The 21,358-nt window shown below is 37.4% G+C and overlaps 1 protein-coding gene across 2 annotated transcripts in view; it reads left to right on the top strand.

Moving 5' to 3' along the window:
- ZNF157 (zinc finger protein 157) overlaps positions 1-21,358 on the top strand; it is a 56,319-nt gene that overhangs the window by 7,591 nt on the left and 27,370 nt on the right. Inside the window, exons 2-3 of one of the 2 annotated variants that reach the window (XM_089904986.1) lie at positions 20,627-20,753; positions 21,047-21,142. In XM_089904986.1, the coding sequence (XP_089761112.1) occupies positions 20,627-20,753; positions 21,047-21,142 (223 nt within the window). Of the gene's footprint in view, positions 1-20,613; positions 20,754-21,046; positions 21,143-21,358 lie in introns of both variants that reach the window. The other variant, XM_089904987.1, reaches the window with a different exon arrangement.

The following is a 21,358-nucleotide window of genomic DNA, read 5'->3' as shown; positions in this document are numbered from 1 at the left end:
CCTGAATTGCAAGATGGATTCTTAACCACTGGACCATGGGGGAAGTCCCTCTTTGTATATTTTTAAATACAAGTCGTGCAAGTATTTTCTCCTGTTCTGGGCTTGTATGTGTCGTGCAAGTATTTTCTCCTGTTCTGGGCTTGTCTCTTTATTCTCTTAACAGTGTCTTTCACAGAGCAGAATTTTAAAATTTTAATAAAGTCCAACTTGTCAGTTTTTCTTTCATGTAATGTACTTTTGGTGTTATATTTTAAAACACTGCCAAACCCAAAGTCACTTAGATTTTCTCCTGTTATTTGCAGAAGTTTTCTTTCTTTCTTTTTTTTTTGGCTGCGTCATGCAGCTTGCGGGATTTCAGTTCCCTGACCAAGGATTGAACCTGGGCCATAGTAGTGAAAGTCTGGAATCCTAACCACTAGGCCACCAGGGAACTCCCTATTTGCAGAAATTTTATATTTTTGCATTTTGCCTATAAGTCTAAGATCCATTTAGAGTTAATTTTTGTGAAAGTTGTCAGGACTGTGTCTAGATATTTTCTTTTTGCACATGGATATCAAATTGTTTCAGCACCATTTATTGAAAAGGCTGTCCTTTCTCCATTGAATCGCTTTTGTTCCTTTGTCAAAGTTCAGTTGTCTCTATTTGTGTGGGTCTATTTACTGGCTCTCTATTTGTTGCATTGATAAATTTGTCTATTTTTACCAATACCATACTTTTATTTATTTATTTATTTTTAAATTGAGGTATAATTGACTTACAATATTATATTAGTTTCAGATATACAACATAGTGATTCGATATTTGTATGTATTGTTAAATGATCACCATGATAAGTCTAGTTGACATCCATCACCATACATAGTTACAGAATTTTTTTTTCTTGTGATGAGAACTTTTAAGATTTACTCTCTTAGCAGCTTTCAGATATCCAATATAATATTATTAACTATAGTCACCATGCCTGTACATTACATCCCCATGACTTATTTACTTTTTAACTGGAAGTTTGTACCTTTTGACTCCCTTCACCCATTTTACCCTCTCCTCTCACCTCTGGCAACCGCCAATCTGTTCTCTATATCTATGAGTTTGTTTTTTTGTTTGTTTTGTTTTGTTTTAGATTCCACATATAAGTGAGATCATACACTATTTGTCTTTCTCTGTCTGATTTATTTCACTTAGCCTAATGTCCTCAGGGTCCATCCAAGTTGTTGTAAACAGCAGGATGTCTTTCTTACTCATGGCTGAATAATATTCCATTGTGTATGTGTGTATATCTATATCTATATTTATATCTATCTCACATTTTCTTTATCCGTTCATCCATTGGATGGACACTTAGGTTGCTTCCATATCTTGCCTATTGTAAATAATGCTGCAATGAACATGGGAGTGCACATATCTTTTCAAGTTAGTATTTTCATTTTCTTCAGATAAATAGAAGTAGAATTGCTGGATCATATGGTAGTTCTATTTTTAATTTTTTGAGGAACTTCCATACTGTTTTCCATAATGGCTGCACCAATTTGCATTCTCACCAACAGTGCACAAGGATTCTCTTTTCTCTATATCCTCACCAACAATTGTTACTTGTCATCCTTTTGATAATAGGCATTGTAACAGGTGTGAGGTGATAGCTCACTGTGGTTTTGATTCGCATTTCACTGATGATTAGTGATGTTGAGCATCTTTTCATGTGCCTATTGGCCATTGCTATGTCTTCTTTGGAGAAATGTCTATTCAGATCCTCTGTCCATTTTTAAATTGGATTGTTTTTTGCTATTGAGCTGTATGAGTTCTTTGTATATTTTGGATATTAACCCCTTGTCAGATATATAATTTGCAAATATTTTCTCCCATTCAATAGGTTGCCTTTTCATTTTGTTGATGGTTTCCTTCGCTGTGCAGAACCATTTTAGTTTGATGTAGTCCCACTTGTGTATTTTTGCTTTTATTGCCTTTGCTTTTGGAATCAGATCCAAAAAAATCATTGCTAAGACTGATGTCAAGGAACTTACTGCCCATGATTTCTATGAGTTTTATGGTTTCAGGTCTTACATTCAACTCTTTAATTCATTTTGAGTTAATTTTTTATATGGTGTAAGATAGTAATCCAGTTTCATTTTTTGCATGTGGCTGTCCAGTTTTCCCAACACTATTTTTTGGAGGTATTGTCCTTTTCCCATTGTATATTCTTGGATCCTTTGTCATAAATTAATTGACCATATATGCATGGGTTTATCCCTGGGCTCTTTATTCTGTTCTGTTGTTGTTTGTGTCTGTTTTTATGCCAGTACCATACTGGGGTTTTTTTCACTAAATTTATTTATTTATTTTTATTTTTTTAAATGAAGTATAGTTGATTTAAAATGTTGTATTAGTTTCAGGGTACAGCACAGTGATTCAGATATATATATATATATATATATATATATATATATATATATATATATATATAATTTTTTAGATTCTTTTCCCTTATAGGTTATTACAAAATATTGAGTATAGTTCCCTGTGCTATACAGTAGGTCCTTGTTGGTTATCTATTTTATATAGATAGTAGTGTGTATATGTTAATCCCAAACTCCTAATTTATCCCTTCCCCCTTTCCCCTTTGGTAAAGGGGAGGTAACCATAAGTAACAATAAGGTAACCATAAATTTGTTTTATGTGTCTGTGAGTCTGTTTCTGTTTTGTAAATAAGTTCATTTGTATCTGTCTGTTTTTGTTTTTTGGCTGCACCACCAGGCTTGTGGGATCTCAGTTCCCCCACTAGGGATTGAACCCAGGCCACGGCAGTGAAATCGCTGAATCCTAACCACTAGGCCACCAGGGAACTCCCTGTGTCTTTTTTTAGATTCCACATATAAGTGATATCATATGATATTTGTCTTTGTCTGGCTTACTTCACTTAGTATAATAATCTCCAGGTCCATCTATGTTGCTGCAAATGGCATTATCTGATTCTTTTTTATGGCTGAGTAATATTCCATTGTATATATATACCACATCTTCTTTATCCATTCTTCTGTCGATGGACATTTAGGTTGCTTCCATGTCTTGGCTATTGTAAATAGTGCTGCAGTGAACATTGGGGTGCATGTAACTTTTTGAGTTATAGTTTTCTCCCATACTGTTTTGATTACTGTAGCTTTGTAATATATAGTTGACCTTTGAACAACACAGGTTTGAACTGTGTGGATCCACTTATATGTGGGTTATTTTCAATAGTAAATACTACAGTACTACACGATCTACAGTTGGTTGAATCTGTGGATACAGAGAAACTGGGGATAAGGAGGAACCAAGTATATGGTGGGCCAACTATAAGTTATACATGGACTTTCAACTGCACAGAGGGTCAATGCCCCTAATCCCGCATTGTTCAAGGGTTTTAAATCAGATAGTGTAATGCCTCCAGCTTTGTTCTTCTTTCTCAAGATTGCTAGTGTGTTGCAGTATTTAACTTACTGCAAGAAGTGAACTTACTGCAAATAAGTAAACAACAATTTAAATTACTGCAACGTTTAGTTTTGTTAGGTTTATACTTAAGTGTTTCATACTTCTGAGTAATTATCAATGGTTTCATATTTTTTATTTTGGAGTCCACGTTTTCACTGCTAACATATAGAAAAACACTTGGTTTTTGTATGTTTTTCTATGCTTTCTATGACCTTTTCATCTGGAAATAGGGACAGTTAAATTTCTTCCTTTGTATTCTGTATGCCTTTCATTTCCATTTCTTGCCTTATTGTAATGGTTAGAACTTCCAGCACTATGTTGAATAAGAGTCGTGAGAATAGACATCCTTGCCTTGCTCTTGGTCTTCAGTCTTTTATCATGAAGTATAATGTTAGCTGTAGTTTTGTTTTATATGCTGTTTATCAAATTGAGGGTGTTCCTCTGTATTTCTCTTTCTATTCTGGTTTTTGCAGGAATGAGTGTTGGATTTTTTCAAGTGCTTTTTCTATATGGATTGATTTTTGAATATTGAACCTGCCTTACACCCCTGGAATAAACCCTAATTGGTCATGGTATATAATTCCTTTAATATATTAATGAATTATAGTTGCTAATATTTTGTCAAGAAATTTTGCCTCTATATTCATGAATGATATTGCTGTGTAGTTTTCTTTTTTATACTATATTCATCCAGTTTTGTAATCAGGGAATGTGTTAGTTTCATGTGGCTGCTGCAACAAATTACCACAAACTTGGTGGCTTAAAACAGCAGAAATTTATTCTCTCATAGTTCTAAAGGCCAGAAATCCAAAATAAGCATCACTGGGCCAAAATCAAGGTGTTGACAGGGCTTTACTCCCTGCAGAGGCTCTGGGGGAGAATCTGTTTCTTGCCTCTTCCAGCTTTTGGGGGCTGCAGCTATTCCTTGGATTGTGACTTCATCCCTTCATTCTTCATGGCCAGCATCTTCAAATATCTCTCTACTGTCTTCACATCACTGCCTCTGTGTGCGTCAAATCTTCTTTTGCCTCCCTCTTGTAAGGATACATGTGATCACATTGAGAACCCACCTGGATAATATAAGATACTCTCCTTATTGGAAGATCCTTAATCACATCTGCAAAGACCTTTTTATTTTTGCCATGTAAGGTGATATTCATAGATTCCAAGGATTAGGATGTGGATATATTTGGGGGGCCCCTTTTCACCTATCCTAGGAAAATACTAGCTTCATAGAATGAGTTTGAAAGAATTACCTCCTCTTCTGTTTCCTGTAGGAGATTATGTAATTGTGTTAATTCTTCATTAAAAGTTTGGTAAAATTCTCCAGGGAAACCATCTGGCCAGAGATATCTTTCTTTGGGTGAGTTTTATTTTTTATTTTAAAAAACTTTTATTGGAGTATAGCTGATTTAAAATGTTGTGTTAGTTTCTGCTGTACAGCAAAGTGAATCAGTTATACATATATCCATTCTTTTTAGATTCTTTTATGAGTTTTAAATTATGGATAAATTTTCCTTAATAGTACAGGGCTACTTAAATTATCTATTTCATATTGGATGACTTGTGGTCGTTTGTGTTTTTTGAAGAATTGGTTCATTTCATCTAAGTTATAAGTGTAGAATTGTTCATAGTAATTTCTCTTTTGATGTCTGCTGGGTCTGTAGTGATATTCATTGTTTCATTCCTGATATTGGTAATTTGTGTCCTTTCTCTTTTTTTTGTCAGTCTTAACTAAAAGTTTATCAATTTTATTGATATTTTCAAAGAACCAGCTCTTTGTTTAATTGACTTTTATATATTGTTTTTCTGTTCAGCTTCATTAATTTCTCTTCTTTTCTATTATTTTCTTCCCTCTGTGTGCTCTGGGTTTATTTTGGTCTTTTTTTCTTTATTTTTAAATTGAAATATAATTGGCATATAACGTTATGTAAGTTTAAAGTGACAATGTGTTGGGAGTTCCCTGGTGGCCTAGTGGTTAGGATTCCAGGCTTTCACTGCTGCAGCCTGGGTTCAATCCGTGATGGGGGAGCTGAGATCCTGCAAGCTGTCCTGTGCAGCCAAAAAAAAAAAAAAAAAACAAGTGACAATGTGTTGACGTGATACATTTATATACTGCAATACGATTACCCCTGTAGCATTAGCAAACACCTCAATCACATCACATAATTATCATTTCTTTTTTGTGGCAGTAACAGTTAAGATCTAGTCTCTTAGCAACTTTGTATAATACAGTATTGTTGACTATAATCACTATTCTGTGCATTAGCTCTCTTGGACTTACTTATCTACTAGTTTCAAATTTGTACTCTTAACTTATCCTCAATATGGTCTTTTTTCCTAGGTTTTTGGTGTGGGACCTTAAATCTTTGATTTGAGACTTTCCTCTTTCAAATGTATGCATTTAGTGCTGTATATTTTCCTCTCAGCAATGCTTTAGATGTGTTCCACAAATTGTAAATATGTATTTTTTTCATTTTCATTTAGTTCATTGTATTTTTTGGATTTCCTTTAGACTTCCTCTTTGAACCATGGATTATTTAGAAGTGTATTGTTTCATTTCTAAGTGTATGGAAATTTTCTTGTTATCTTTCTGTTATTGATTTCTAGTTTGATTCCAGTGTAGTCAGAAAAAATGCCTTGTATAATTTCAATTCTTCTAAAATTGTTGGGGTTTGTTTTACGGCCCAAGATATGCTATATGTTCCATGGACACTTGAAAGGAGTGTTTATTCTGCTGTTGTTGGGTGGTGTGTTCTGTAAGTGTCAGTTAGATCCTGTTGGGTCATTGTGTTGTTGAGAATGCTCATTTTCTGTTTAGCTGTTCTGTAAATTGTTGAGAGAAGGGGTGTTGAAGTTTCCAACTATAATTTGTCTACTTCTTTCAGTTTTATCAGCTTTTGCTTCTGTGTTTGCTGCATACACATTTAGAATTGCTTTGTTTTTCTTAATGGATTGACTTTTTTATCATTATATAGCTCTCTCTGTGTCTGGTAATTTTTTTTCTAAATTCTAATTTATCTGATATTAATATAGCTACTCATGCTTCTAGCTTTATTGAGGTATAGTGGACAATACTTCTGCTTTCTTTTAATTAATGTTTGCATGATATATCTTTTTCCATACTTTTTCCTTCAACCTGCCTATATTGCTATATTTGAAGTGACTTTCTTTTAGATACTATACAGTTGAGTCATGTTTTTAATCCTTTCTGTGAGTCTCTGTCTTTTATTTGGTGTAGTTAGACCATTCACATTTAATGAAATTAATGATATGTTAGGCCTACGTTTACTATCTTTCTTTTCTGTTTGTTCTCTCTGCTTTGTTTTCTGTTTTATTTTTCCCTGTCTTCCTATCAGTTTCTTGAGCATATTTTAGAATTCCATTTTGATTTACATATAGTGTTTTTGAGTGTATTTCTTTGTATAGTTCATTTAATGGTTGCTCTAGATATTACATTATATACACATAACTTATCATTGTCTATTGCTATCATCATTTTGCCAGTTTGAGTGAAATGTAGAAACCTTGCCTCCCTTTAATCCCCTTTGCAGTCTCCTGTTTATCATTGTCTTAAATATCTTGTCTACATACATTTAGAACCAGATCAAACAGTGTTAACATTTTTTCCTTTAATTGTCAAACGTAATTTAAAAACTCCAGAGGGGAAGGAAAGTCTATTGCACTTACCCACATTTTCATTTACTGTATTCTTTCTTACTTTGTGGTGTTCCAAGATTCTTTATTTTATCTTTCATTTTCTGTTTAAGGAATTTCCTTTAGCCATTCTTTTAAGGTAAGTCTGCTGGTGACAAATTCTATTAGTTTTCCTTCATCTGAGAATGTCTTTATTTCTCCTTCATTCCTGAAGGATATTTTCATTATATATAGGATTCTGTCTTGACAGTTCTTTTCTTTCAGCACTTGAAAAATGTTATGCTACCTCCTATGGCATCTGTGGTTTCTGATGTGAAATCTGCTGTCATTCACATTGTTTTGTAAGGTGTTGTTTCTCTCTCATGGCTTTCAGTGCATATATTTTATTTTATTTTTTTAAAGATTTATTTATTTTATTTATTTATTTTTGGCTGTGTCGGGTCTTAGTTGCAGCATGTGGGATCTTCGTTGAGGCAAGTGCGATCTTTTGTTGTGGTGCGGAGGCTCTTCATTGTGGTGCATGGGCTTCTCTCTAGCTGTGGCGTGTGGGTTTTCTCTTCTCCAGTTGTGGCACACAGGCTCCAGGGTGCGTGGGCCCTGTAGTTGTGGTGCACTGGTTCCAGAGCACATGGGCCCTGTAGTTTGTGGCATGCAGGCTCTAGCTGAGATGCACGAGCTCAGTAGTTGTGGCATGCGGGCTTAGTTGCCCCACGGCATGTGGGATCTTAGTTTGCTGACTAGGGATTGAACCCGCGTTCCCTGCATTGCAAGGTGGATTCTTTACCATTGGACCACCAGGGAAGTCCCTCAGTACATATATTTTAATCTTTAGTTTTCAGAAGTTTAAGGATGTGTCTTGGTGTGGATTTCTTTGGTTTTATCCTATTTGGGGATTGCTCTGTTTCTTGAATCTGTAAATTTATGTCTTTTGCCAAATTGGGATGTTTTCAGCCATTATTTCTTCATGTACTTTTAAAGCCCCATCCTCTTTCTCTTTTCCTTTTTGTGTTCTGATAACATGAATGTTGGTTCTTTTGCTACAGTTCCACAGGTCCCTGAGGCAGTATTTTTCCAGTCAATTTTGTCTGGGTAATTTCTATTCTTCTGTGTTCCATTTCACTGAGTCTTTCCTCTGTCCCATCTGTTCTGTTGTTGAGGCCATCCATTGAGGTTTTTTTTGTGTTTTTTGTTTTTGTTTTTTATTTATTTTTTGGCTGTGTTGGGTCTTTGTTACTGTGCATGGGCTTTCTCTAGTTGTGGCGAGCGGGGGCTACTCTTCATTGCTGTGCGAGGGCTTCTCATTGCAATGGCTTCTCTTGCTGCAGAGCACAGGCTCTACGCACACAGGCTTCAGTAGTTGTGGCATGTGGGCCTCAGTAATTGTGGCTTGCGGGCTCTAGAGCGCAGGCTCAGTAGTTGTGGTGCATGGGCTTAGTTGCTCCGTGGTATGTGGGATCTTCCTGGACCAGGGCTCAAACCCGTGTCCCCTGCATTGGCAGGGGATTCTTAACCATTGTGCCACCAGGGAAGCCCCCACCCATTGAGTTTTTAATTTTAGTTATTGTGTTTTTTAGGTCTAAAATTTCCATTTGGGTCTTTTTTATATCTTCTATTTTTTTCCTGAGACATGCTCACTGAAGCGTTTTTGTGATGACTGATTCAAAATCTTTGTTGGATAATTATCTCTGTTATGTCAGTCTTGATACCTATTGATTTTTTTTTCATTCAGTTTGAGATTTTTCTGGTTCTTGATATGAGTGATTGTCAATTGAAACCTAGGCATTTTTGGTGTTATGCTATGAGAATCTTGTTCTTATTTAAACCTGATTTAGCTGGCTTCCTCTGACTTCACTCCAGCTGGGGAAGAGAGGGCGTCACCTCATCAGTACCAAGTGGCACTATATATATATGTATGTGTGTGTGTGTATATATATATATATATATATATACACCACATCTTCTTTATCCATTCATCTGTTGATGGATACAAGATGCTTCTGTGTCTTGACTATTGTAAATAGTGCTGCTATGAACATTAGGGTGCGTGTATTTTTTTGAATTACAACTTTGTTTTGTATATGGTGTTCAGAGTTTTTAGTCATACTTAGCAGGAGGAATGGGGGGAAGTATATTTACTCTATTTTCCCAGAAGCAGAAATCAGCCTACTTCTTAAGAGAGAAAAAAAAACACAGAGCTCATTTCCAGTTCAGATTAAAATTACAGAACTTTTACTTCTTTGCTATTACACTTACATATCTTTTTTTGGTGGAGGTGTTATAATGACATTAACACAATTACTTTCTTGGTTTATCCTATAATATAACAAATAATGGCAAATGAAGTAAAACTAATAAGAATGGTTGCCTTTTCTAAAAAAAAGAAACATTGGGAGTGTTAGATAAATATTTTTCCATGTCCAGAAATAATTTTCTACATAATTTTAGTGGTTACATAGCACTCCATCCTTTGAGCACTGACAATGGTGGTAAGTTTTCATTATAATTGACAATTTGATGGTGAAACTCCTCGATTTGTTTCTTTACATACATCCATGATTATTTGTTAAAGATATTTTTTTGGAAATTGAATTTTTGTGTCACAGGAGAGGGTTCACTAAATTGTGAGGAATTCAGTGGATGACAGTGAAAAATCTTCCTCTTCACACTAAACGGTAATACTGTTTGGAGGCTGATGATTCTGGGCAATGCATGTCAACTTTTTCCTGATCAGTGCTCTACCCCTCTCCAGCTCTTCCTTCCCAGATCTTCCAAAAAAGAGTTAGAGATGGCCACATCTCCAGCCAGTTTTTATTTGTTCATTTATTTACTTATTAATTTTGTTTTCCTGTGGTTTTTAGGGAGCTTCTACGTATAAATAGACAAATATTAGGATAAAAGGAAGGGAAATAAAAAGAAGAAGATATCAAAACAAGTTTTAGAATGTAGGCATGTTGGTCAACAATCCTACACAATTAGAAACTTTGAAGTCAAGATTTATCTTTGATATTCTGGGATGACATAACAGAGTTAGAAGTCCAATCAAACACATGAATTTCAACACCCCCACAGAGAAATCGATAATTCCTCTATAGTAAAGGTTTCCTGATACTTGAGAGTTAAGAAATCTTTTGATGGATCTTCATATGGATGATGGAAACAGTATCTTCAATTACAACTTTGTCATAAATGCTATTACAGGACTCCTATGGCTCTTTCTCTTTTTGAAAATATTTTTTTCATTCAGTGTTTAAGTAAGATTAAAACCTATAAGATTTTGCTTACAGTTAATGAGTGATAAGAGAAAGGGTGAACATTAATTATCCTCTGATTGGGTAATTAAAATGCATCTGACCCAAAGTCAAGTTACTCAGTGATATACCAGTTACTTTGTGTGGGCTTAAGAGTTTTTCACCAAAATACTTCTAAACAAAGCATGCCATCTGAGAGCATAGGGATACTGGGTACATAAAATACTACATAAGAAAGTTGATGGAAGGTAGTTGTGTCAGACCTTTAGTTTCTTTTTTTTAAAAAATTGAAGTATAGTTGATTTACAATGTTGTGTTAGTTTCTGGTGTACAGCAAAGTGATTCGGTTATACATATATATATATAAGTATATATATGCTTTTTCATTATAGGTTACTACAAGATATTGAATATAGTTCCCTTTGCTATACAGTAGGACCTTATTTATCTATTTTATATATAAGACCTTTAGATTCTTTAGGCTTCTAACAGTTGGTTGCCATATGCAGGGACTTTGCAACCAGTTCATCGTTATTTTCTCTCTTGACTTTTCTGAGTTAGACAGTTTTAACCCACACCCACTAAGCAGGATTAAAGAGACGCTTTAAAATAAAGATTAGTTGGAAAACATAAAGCAATCCTACATCCCAGTGGAATTTTAGTTGAATTAAATTGTAAGAGAAATGCAATGATTATTGCACGTATTGTTCTAGTCTCACTACATCTGTTGAGTAGAATTTGCATTCCAAGTGTTTTCATCTTCACCATCATTGAGTCCTTAATCTGTCTCCCTTCCTTTTTGAAGTCTTCCCGATGCTTTTCCGACACTCCTTTCTGGCTGGTTCTCTTTTTTTCTGAGTTGCTAGATGGTGCACAATTTGAGAGTTCTGATGATGTTGTTATCAAAGAAGTCTGTGCAGGAGGAGCATTACCAAATAAGAAATTGCTAATCAATGTCCAGATGACGTGGCATGGATAAAGTACCATCCCCAACAGTGTCCAAATGTCTCCACTGGAAGAGTGCACCATGGATGTAGTTGGTCTTTCTGCCTGTGCAGTAAACTGCCATGCTTTTTCTCAAGGAGCATCCAGAGGAAACTGATTTATAAAGGAAGAACCATCAAGAAGTCAGAATTGGGGCTTCCCTGGTGGCGCAGTGGTTGAGAGTCTGCCTGCCGATGCAGGGGACACGGGTTCATGCCCCAGTCTGAAGATCCCACATGCCGCGGAGCGGCTGGGCCCGTGAGCCATGGCCGCTGAGCCTGCGCGTCCGGAGCCTGTGCTCTGCAATGGGAGAGGCCACAACAGTGAGAGGCCCGTGTACTGCAAAAAAAAAAAAAAAAAAAGACAGAATTGAATTATTGCAACAATGTTTCTTTCTCTAGCATAAGATTCCCTCTTGAATTCCACTTTTGCCTGTTGTCAACAGCATTCCGTTCGTGATGCCCAAAGATATCAAGAGAGCTACCGCTTTTTGCAATTCAGACATAGCTTACTTTTTTTCAGGCCCTTATACAAATATGGCCTTCTTTTGGGTCATTTTATAGAGAGGAGCTAGCAATGTTTGCAGATGTGGACCATGCATCCTGCAAAATCCATGTAATCCAATCATGGGCTGTGTTTCTTCTTAGTACCAAAGGTAGGCAACAACACTTCATTTTTTGTTGCCTGTGGAATGTCACATGTGGCTCCTGCCAAGGGTATTCCTAAGAATTTCACCATTTGAGTGGGCCCTTAGATTTTTGTTGGATTTATCAACTAGCTTCTGTTGATCATATGTGTCACTGTTGCATTTAAGTCAGTCCTTGTTCGATCTTCAGTTTCCAATATTATGATATCATCAATGTAGTATATTATTATACTTGGGACCTGCATTAATTCTAAATCCCTTCTAACCAAATTATGACAGTTGAATTATGACAGCTGGTGAATTCAAATAACATTTTGACAGTACAGTAAATGTGAATTAGGTTCCTTCCCACATGAAAGCAAACTGTAGCTGACTCTTCCTATATTGAGATAGGGAAAAAAGCATTTGCAGGATCAGTCACTGAGAACCAGTCTCCTTTAGCTTCCTGTATTTTTCCACTGTTGAAACCATATCAGGAAGTACTGATGCTATTAGGTGATACTAATTTATTTAAGCCTTGATGATCTGCTGTTAGTCTCCCTGAGCCATCCGCCTTTTTCATGGACCACTCAGGGCTATTCTAAGAGAATTTGTTGGACCAGCACTCCAGCTTCTAACATGTCATTAATTAAAATGGTAACTTTTTTTGTCCACCACATTTTCTACACTGCTTCAAAATAACAACTTGTATGAGCTTAGGCAATTATAAAGATTCTCATTTATCATGTGCAATTAATACTGGCCAAAGGATGAACTTATACTCCTCTTGTTTTATAATACTACATAGGAGAAGTATTCCCCAGTCAGACATAAATATCCATCTCAGGAATACATTTAGATGAAGGAGGTACAGTTCACATAAAGTCTTTTCAAATATTCCCATTTTCATGCAGATTTTCACCTTAATTTCATCAACTGTTGCATCCCTATATCCTTTTAATCTAACTGTGGCCCCTGTTAGGACTTGACCAACAGATTTTGGAATCACAGTGCATTATTCTTCCATGTCAAAGAGTCCCAGAAAACTTTCTTCCCTGCCCTCTGGCCATTTACCCACATATGTGCATATGGCCTTTGGGTACTCAGCTGGGTGTTGAGCCTGGATGAAGACTAAGATAAACCTTGAGTCCATACTGATAGTAAATGTATGAACGAGGGAGAAAGGAAAAGCCCTTCCTTAAGGTCTAGTGGCAACTAGTAATGTGGAAAGAATGATGGAGTTAGAAAAATAACCTTTTGCAACCATTCTAGTTAGTAATAATTAAGCCAAGCAAGAATCATTGATGGATGCCAAAGTTATTGGATGAAAGTTTAATGAGGAGCAATACATTTACATAGTTTCAAGGTATGTTCCTACACATTGCTCATTAATTACATAGGGAAAATTGGTAACTTTACAGTGGAGAAAGCTGACGGACACTACCTTAACTAAATGATCAGAAACATAAAATTTTTAATTTGAAGAGTCCTCATAATCTCACCTTCTGGAGATAACCAGTCTTAACAGTTCAGTAACTATCCCTCAGGAATTCTGAAGTTTTTCTGGATATGACTGATTGATTGTTCCAGAGACATTTGTTGAGAAGAGTATCCTTTCCCCACTGAATATTCTTTTTTTTTAAACATCTTTATTGGAGTGTAATTGCTTTACAATGTTGTGTTAGTTTCTCCTGTATAACAAAGTGAATCAGCAATACGTGTACATATATCCCCATATCTCCTCCCTATTACGTCTCCCTCCCACCTTCCCTATCCCACCCCTCTAGGTGGTGACAAAGCACCGAGCTGATCTCCTTGTGCTATGCGTCTGCTTCCCACTAGCTATCTATTTTACATTTGGTAGTGTATATATGTCAATGCTGCTCTTTCACTTCATCCCACCTTACCCTTCCCCCCTCCCCGTGTCCTCAAGTCTATTCTCTATGTCTGTGTTTTTATTCCTGTCCTGCCCCTACGTTCATCAGAACCATTTATTTTTTTTTAGATTTCATATATATGTGTGAACATATGGTATTTGTTTTTCTCTTTTTGACTTACTTCACTCTGTATGACAGACTCTAGGTCCATCCACCTCCCTACAAATAACTCAATTTCGTTTCTTTTTATGGCTGAGTAATATTCCATTGTATATATGTGCCACATCTTCTTTATCCATTCATCTGTCGACGGACACGTATGTTGCTTCCATGTCCTGGCTATTGTAAATAGAGTTGCAATGAACATTGTGGTACATGACTCTTTTTGAATTATGGTTTTCTCAGGGTATATGCCCAGTAGTGGGATTGCTGGGTCATATGCTTGTTCTATTTTTAGTTTTTTAAGGAACCTCCATAGTGGCTGTATCAATTTACATTCCCACCAACAGTGCAAGAGGGTTCCCTTTTCTCCACACCCTCTCCAGCATTTATTGTTTGTAGATCTTTTGATGATGGCCATTCTGACTGGTGTGAGGTGATACCTCATTGTAGTTTTGATTTGCATTTCTCTAATGATTAGTGATGCTGAGCATCCTTTCATGTGTTTGTTGGCCATCTGTGTGTCTTCTTTGGAGAAATGTCTATTTAGGTCTCCTGCCCATTTTTGGATTGGGTTGTTTGTTTTTTTGATATTGAGCTGCATGAGCTGTTTGTATATTTTGGAGATTAATCCTTTGTCAGTTACTTCGTTTGCAAATATTTTCTCCCATTCTGAGGGTTGTCTTTTGGTCTTGTTTATGGTTTCCTTTGCTGTGCGAAAGCTTTTAAGTTTGATTAGGTCCCATTTGTTTATTTTTGTTTTTATTTCCATTTCCCTAGGAGGTCCCCACTGAATATTCTTGACACCTTTGTCAGACATCAATTGATCATATATGTGTGAATCTATTTCTAAATTCTATTTTGTCTCATGGATATCTTTTTTAAAATATTTATTTAGTTATTTTGGCTGCGCCAGCTCTTAGTTGTGGAACGCGGGATCTTCATTCCGGCATGTGGGATCTAGTTCCCCGATCAGGAATTGAACCTGGGCCCCCTGCATTGGGAGCGTGGAGTCTTACCCACTGGACCATCAGGGAAGTCCGTCTCATGTATATCTTTACAAAAATACTACACTGTTTTGAAAACTGTAGCTTTATAAGTCTTGAAATGAGGTAATGTAAGTCCTCTAACTTTTTTCTTGTTCAAAATTGCTCTGGCTAATCTAAGTCTTGTGGTTTTATATTAATTTTAGAATCAGCTTGTCCATTTTTGGTTCTTAAATTTCTTTATTGATTGTGATCAGTGTTGCTTGTAATATTTCAATTTTAAGGAACTTACCGAGATTGTTTTCTTTGTGCCCTAGTATATGATCAAGTTTTGTGAATGTTCCATGTACACCTGAGAAAAAGTATATTCTGTATGATCTGGGTATAGTGTTTGTTTCTTTTGTTCTTTCCTTCTCTCTCCCTCTCTCCCTCCTTCCCTCCCCCGCCTTTCTCTCTCTCTTTAAAAGTCTCCCATTAGAGAAAGCTTCTATTTCTTTTTGTATCTCTGTAGTTTTCAGCTTATGTAGGCTTTTGCTGTGTTACTTTGTGCATAGATATTTACAAATATTTTTATTGTTATATCTTCATTGTGAACAGGGCTTCTAACATTATGAAGTATCGCACTTTATCTTATATCCTTTTGGAATTCTACTCTGTCTGGTATCAGGATTTCAGTCCCTGCTTTTATATTGTTTTCATTTGGTAAATCTTTGCCCATCGTTTTAACTTTAGCCTTTTTGAAAGACCATTTTAATCATGTCTCTTGTATACAGCATTGTGTTGGGTTCTGCTTTACAAGGCAATGTGAAAACCTTTTTATTTTAATAGATGAAGTAAGCCTATTCACATTTATTTGTATTACTGTTTGGTAATATAAATAATACAAATATGTTCTCAGTTCTCTCATTTTATCTTATGATGTAATTACTGTGTGTATTTGTTATATTTACTGTGTTTCTTTTTCTATTGAGTGTTTCCTCTAAACTTTTTTTGGTAGTTGGGAAGACTTGTATTTTTATGCTGGTGGTTACCTTTGTGTTAATCCTTTTTATAGTACTCTTAGTCAACCCTTTTATCTTTCTTTTTATTTACATATTTATTTATAAAATTATATATATTTAAGGTGTACAGCATGATGATTTGTTATACATATACATAGTGAAATGATTCCTACAGTTAAGCTAATTAACATATCATCTCCTTACATAGTTACCGTTTTGTGTGTGTGATGAGTGCACCTGAAGTTTACTCACTTAGTATATTTCCATTGTTCAATACAGTGTTAAGTATAGTCATCATGCTTGTATATTAGATCTCTAGACTTTATTCATCCTACATAAATGTAACTTTATACTCTTTGACCAACATCTCTCCTCATTTCCCCCATACCCTTGGTAACCACCATTCTACTCCTTGCTTCTGAGTTTGACTTCTTGACTTTTTTTTTTTAGATTCCACATATTAGTGAGATCATACAGTATTTGTCTTTCTGTCTGACTTATTTCACTTAGCATAATGTCCTCCAGGTTCATCCATGTTGTTGAAAATGGCAGGATTTCCTTCTTTCTCATGGATGAATACTACTCCACTCTATATATACTAGATCTTTTTTATCCATTCATCCACTGATGGACACTTAGGTTATTTCCATATATTGGCTATTGCAAATAATGTTGCAATGAACATGGGAGTGCAGATACCTATTTGGGATAGTGATTTCATTTCCTTTGGACATATACCCAGAAGCAGGACCGCAGGATCATACAGTAGTTCTAGTTTTAATTACTTGAGTAATCTTCACAATGTTTTCCATAATGGCTTTACCAATTTACCTTTTTTATTTTTTCGGTAAGTGGGCCTCTCACTGTTGTGGCCTCTCCCGTTGCGGAGCACAGGCTCCAGACGCGGAGGCTCAACGGCCATCGCTCACGGGCCTAGTCACTCCACGGCATGTGGGATCTTCCCAGACCGGGGCACGAACCCGTGTCCCCTGCATCAGCAGGCGGACTCTCAACCACTGCGCCACCAGGGAAGCCGCAATTTACCTTTTTTAAATTAATCTTTTACAATCTAATTTGTCTCTCATCTGTTACCTATACAGCAGTAAATGATCTTATTCAGTTTCCCCCTTTCTTTCTCTTCTCCGCCCATATTTTAGTTGTATTTTTTCTACTTTGTCAGAACACTTAATGTGTATACATTATCCTTCAACCCATGACCCCAGCCTTATTTTAGTCTTATCTTTACCGTTAAATATATGAAATGCTTACTGTCAGTCCTTTTGCCAGAATTTTCCCATTCATTGTTTTTGGTTGAAGCTCATTGTTTAGTATAGTGCTATCCAGTAACACTTCCTTCAGTGATGGGAATGTTCTGTATCTGTGCTGTCTAGTACTGTCCAGTACTGTAACCAGCCACATGTGGCTACTGAGCACTGGAAATGTGCTTTAGTGTGACTGAGGAACTGAATTTTTATTTTTATTCCATTTTAATTCATCAAAATTTAAACTCAAATAGACACATGTGGTTAGTGGCTACCATATTAAACAGTGAAGCTCTAGCAAATTCCTTAGGAAGGGCACACATATTCTGGCCTATTCAAAACTTTTTCTGATGGCCTTGATACTTGGAGGGTATCTTGGCTGGATATAATTTCCTTTATTTGTATTTTCTTTCCTTAATTTTCTTGAATGTGCTGTTCTACTATTGCCTTGCTTTCTGTGTTGTTTTTGAGAAATGGATGCCGATCTAATTCTTTTGCCTGGAGGCCCTGAGGAATATTTTTCTTTGCCTTTAAATTCTAATAGTTTTAATTAGGATATATCTCAGAGTTGATTGTTCCAAGTCAATTTTCCTTGGTACCTAGTGGGCCCTTTGATTGTGTTGAGGTTTGTTTTATGATCCAGGATATGGTCTAGCTTGGTGAATATTCCATGTATACTTGAAGAAACAGTTAATCTCAGTTTTTGAGTGAAATGTTCTACAATTCCTTGGATGATTGGTGGTGTTCAGTTTTTCTGTATCCTTGTTGATTTTCACTCGTCACTAAGAGAGGTGATGAAAGTTGGCAGCCATATTTGTGGATTGTCCCATTTCTTCTTTCAGTTTTGCTTCATGTATTTTGAAGCTATATTGTTAGGGTGATCACCCCCACACCCCTGTTCCCAGGGCTTCCCCATCTTGGTCCTCTAGCTGGACAGTTGGGACTTTCATCTCCATCCTGGCACTCACTTTCTGCAACTAGGTTTGCCCTTGAGGCCAAGTGGTGAGAGGTTAGAAGAAAGGCAATGGGGATCCTTCCCATACTCTTCAGACCACTATTCCTCTGGCCAAAGAAGAGGATTCCTCTCCCTTAGAGTTTGAGGAGCCTGCTGCTGCAAGGTTACATCTTTGGCACTGGGATTTACTTTGGGGCAGGACTGCATGAGAAAGAAAAGAGGCTTTCTCTCATTTTCTCTGTCCCACAAGAGCCCCTCCCACCCCCTTTCAGTCTTCATGTCATATTGGTGTACCTGCTACTCTGTATTTGATGCCTCTTTCAAGCTCTGTGTTCTCTTAGCCACCCAGTTTATTCTGGTGGCTTCAGCTAGTGCTGAAATGCTACTGCCTCTCAATCCTTCGTCTATCCTAGCCTCCTCTCACAGATCCAGCATCATATATGCACCTTCCAGCTGGACGTCTCTATCAGTATGTGACATAAACACTCCAGCTCAGGTCCAAGATCTATCTCAATTTCCCCTTCTGCCAACCCACTGTCTTTCCTGTTTTGCTAATCTCAATATTGTGGCACCAGCCTCAACCCAGCTGTTCATCAACCCAGCTGTTCACTCTCAAGGGAGAGTAATATTCTCTCCCTTTCTCCTACTTGACAATACTTCTGTATAACTTATAAATCTAACTATATTGTGGGAAGGTCAGAAAATATTCTGATCATATAAAGAGTCAAGTATTTTGGAGACTGAGGATAGATAGAAAAAAAAAGGTGAAAATCCCTCCACTGTCTGCCCCTGAATATCTCTATAGCCCTTTATCTCATCACAGCCCAAAGCACTGTTTTCCTATCATACTGTGCTATTTATAGTTCTCTAACTCACCATGTGTGTTTCATGTCTTCCTGCCTTTTCTCATACTACTGCCCCATATTCGTGAGGGAGATTATATTCTTGTTTAAGGATTCAAAGCTCTACCTCCCCAATAACACAAGTTGGAATCTTATTCCATCCCTTGTGAAAGCCCATTGCACCCTGTACACATGTCCAGCATAGCTCCTATAACATATCATTGCAGGTGTGTGTTCACATTTAGGCATACCTCCGAAATATTGGAGGTTTGGTTCCAGACCACTGCAATAAAGAAAATATCACAATAAAGCGAGACACATAAATTTTTTGGTTTCCCTGTGCATATAAAAGTTACACTGACATTATACTGTAGTCTATTAAGTGTGCAATAACATTATGTTTAAAAAAACCAATGTACATACGTTAATTAAAAAATACTTTGTTGCTTAAAAATGCTAACCATCGGGCTTCCCTGGTGGCGCAGTTGTTGAGAGTCCGCCTGCCGATGCAGGGGACACGGGTTCGTGCCCCAGTCTGGGAAGATCCCACATGCCGCGGAGTGGCTGGGCCCGTGGGCCATGGCCGCTGAGCCTGCACGTCCGGAGCCTGTGCTCCGCAACGGGAGAGGCCACAACAGTGAGAGGCCCGCGTACCAGAAAAAAAAAAAATTGCTAACCATCATCTGACAATTGCAGGGTTGCCACAAACCTTCAATTTGTAAAAAACGTGATATCTGTGAAGCACAATAAAGTGAAGCGCAGTAAAACACGGCATGCCTGTGCAAGTCTCCTTATTGGGGTACGAGCTCCTTGAGAGCAGGCACTCTATCTTTGTTTCCCCAGCAATTGGGACAGGTCCAGGCACAAAGTGTTAACTCAGTAGTCAGTGGTCTTTTCTCCATGAATTGAAAAATTAATACACTAGCAGGACTGTTCTGTGTTTTCCTCCCCCAAAGTATAGTATCAAGAAAGAAAGGGTCAGGTTTCCAGTGCCAGCTAAAAACTATCACTTGCTATCTGCCCCTACAAGGATGAAGTCACTAGCCACTGCAGTCACTGACCTTCAACATACCCTGAAAGGAGTTCAGGGTGGAGATCAGGAATGAGACACTCTGTGCTCTGGGAGAAACTGGCAGAGCAGGCCTTCAGATAGTTAGATATTTTCAGGAGAAAATTTTCTGAACTCAATTTCTTGCATCTTCTCATATCTAGCAAAGCACTAAAACTATTAACGGAGACATCTCCTTCTGACTAGCAGCAACCTTCTACCAAGATGTGTGCTTAACTGCATGTACCCCCTTCACCAAAATCACATATATACTGACCTCCCCCCTTGCCTCTTCAGAGCAGTTCCTCAGAGCTATCTGAGAGGCTGTCTCCTGAGCTATAGTCCTCATTTTGCCCCAAATAAAACTTAACTCACAACTCTCACGTTGTGCTTTTTTTTTTTCAGTTGACACCAGTGTAGCTTTTTCTAGTCAACTGTCAAAAGTGCTCTATTGAAAGAATTAGTTCCCACACATCTTTTCCATGTGTCCCATTCTGATCATTGCAGATTGTTGTTACAGGGATCTGTGTCATTTGAAGACGTGGCTGTGGATTTTACCCGACAGGAGTGGTACAGACTGGACCCTGCCCAGAGGACCATGCACAAGGATGTGATGCTGGAGAACTACAGCAACCTGGCGTCTGTGGGTGAGGATTATTGTCCATGTAACTCCTGGTAGCATGTGTTTCCTTTCTTGGTTGCTGTAACCTGGGCAGCCTTTGCAGAGTTCAGTGATACTTTAGTTCTAGATTCAAGGGGTCACAGATGATTTATCAGTTTGGGGCACCAGGAAGAGTGTGTGTGTTCTCACTTCCCCCAATGAAAGGTTTCAATGGGCGCCCTTCCTTGTGCAGCTCATGAAGATGCACTTTTCTCCTCCATCAGAGGCCCTAAAGCTCAGACAACTTGGCCCACGTCCTGTGCCATTTCCCATTAACAGGCCTCTGCGTGGCCAAACCAGAGATGATCTTCAAGTTGGAGCGAGGGGAAGAACTGTGGATATTAGAGGAGGAATCCTCAGGCCATGGTTACCCAGGTGAGTGAGCAAGAACTAGACATATGGAAAATAGGGGAAATAAGAGCTCAGGAATTCAGGTCAAAGGTTAAGTTTGGGCAGTGTTTTTCAGGAATCCCTTTTCAGAGGCCCTTGCTCTTTGAAAATGACCAGAGGACAAAGGTCTACATGCTTTAGATACCTAAATCCTACATCCCAATATCATGCTCACACTTAAGTGCTCTCTCCTATTTTATC

The sequence above is a fragment of the Delphinapterus leucas genome, chromosome X, assembly GCF_059928025.1.
Source record: "Delphinapterus leucas isolate spDelLeu-1000000601 "Yukka" chromosome X, BTC_Dleu_Yukka2, whole genome shotgun sequence".
In the NCBI taxonomy this organism is placed as follows: Eukaryota; Metazoa; Chordata; class Mammalia; order Artiodactyla; family Monodontidae; genus Delphinapterus; species Delphinapterus leucas.
Note: the sequence above shows the minus strand (reverse complement) of the source record. Positions and strands in the feature narration are given on the sequence as shown.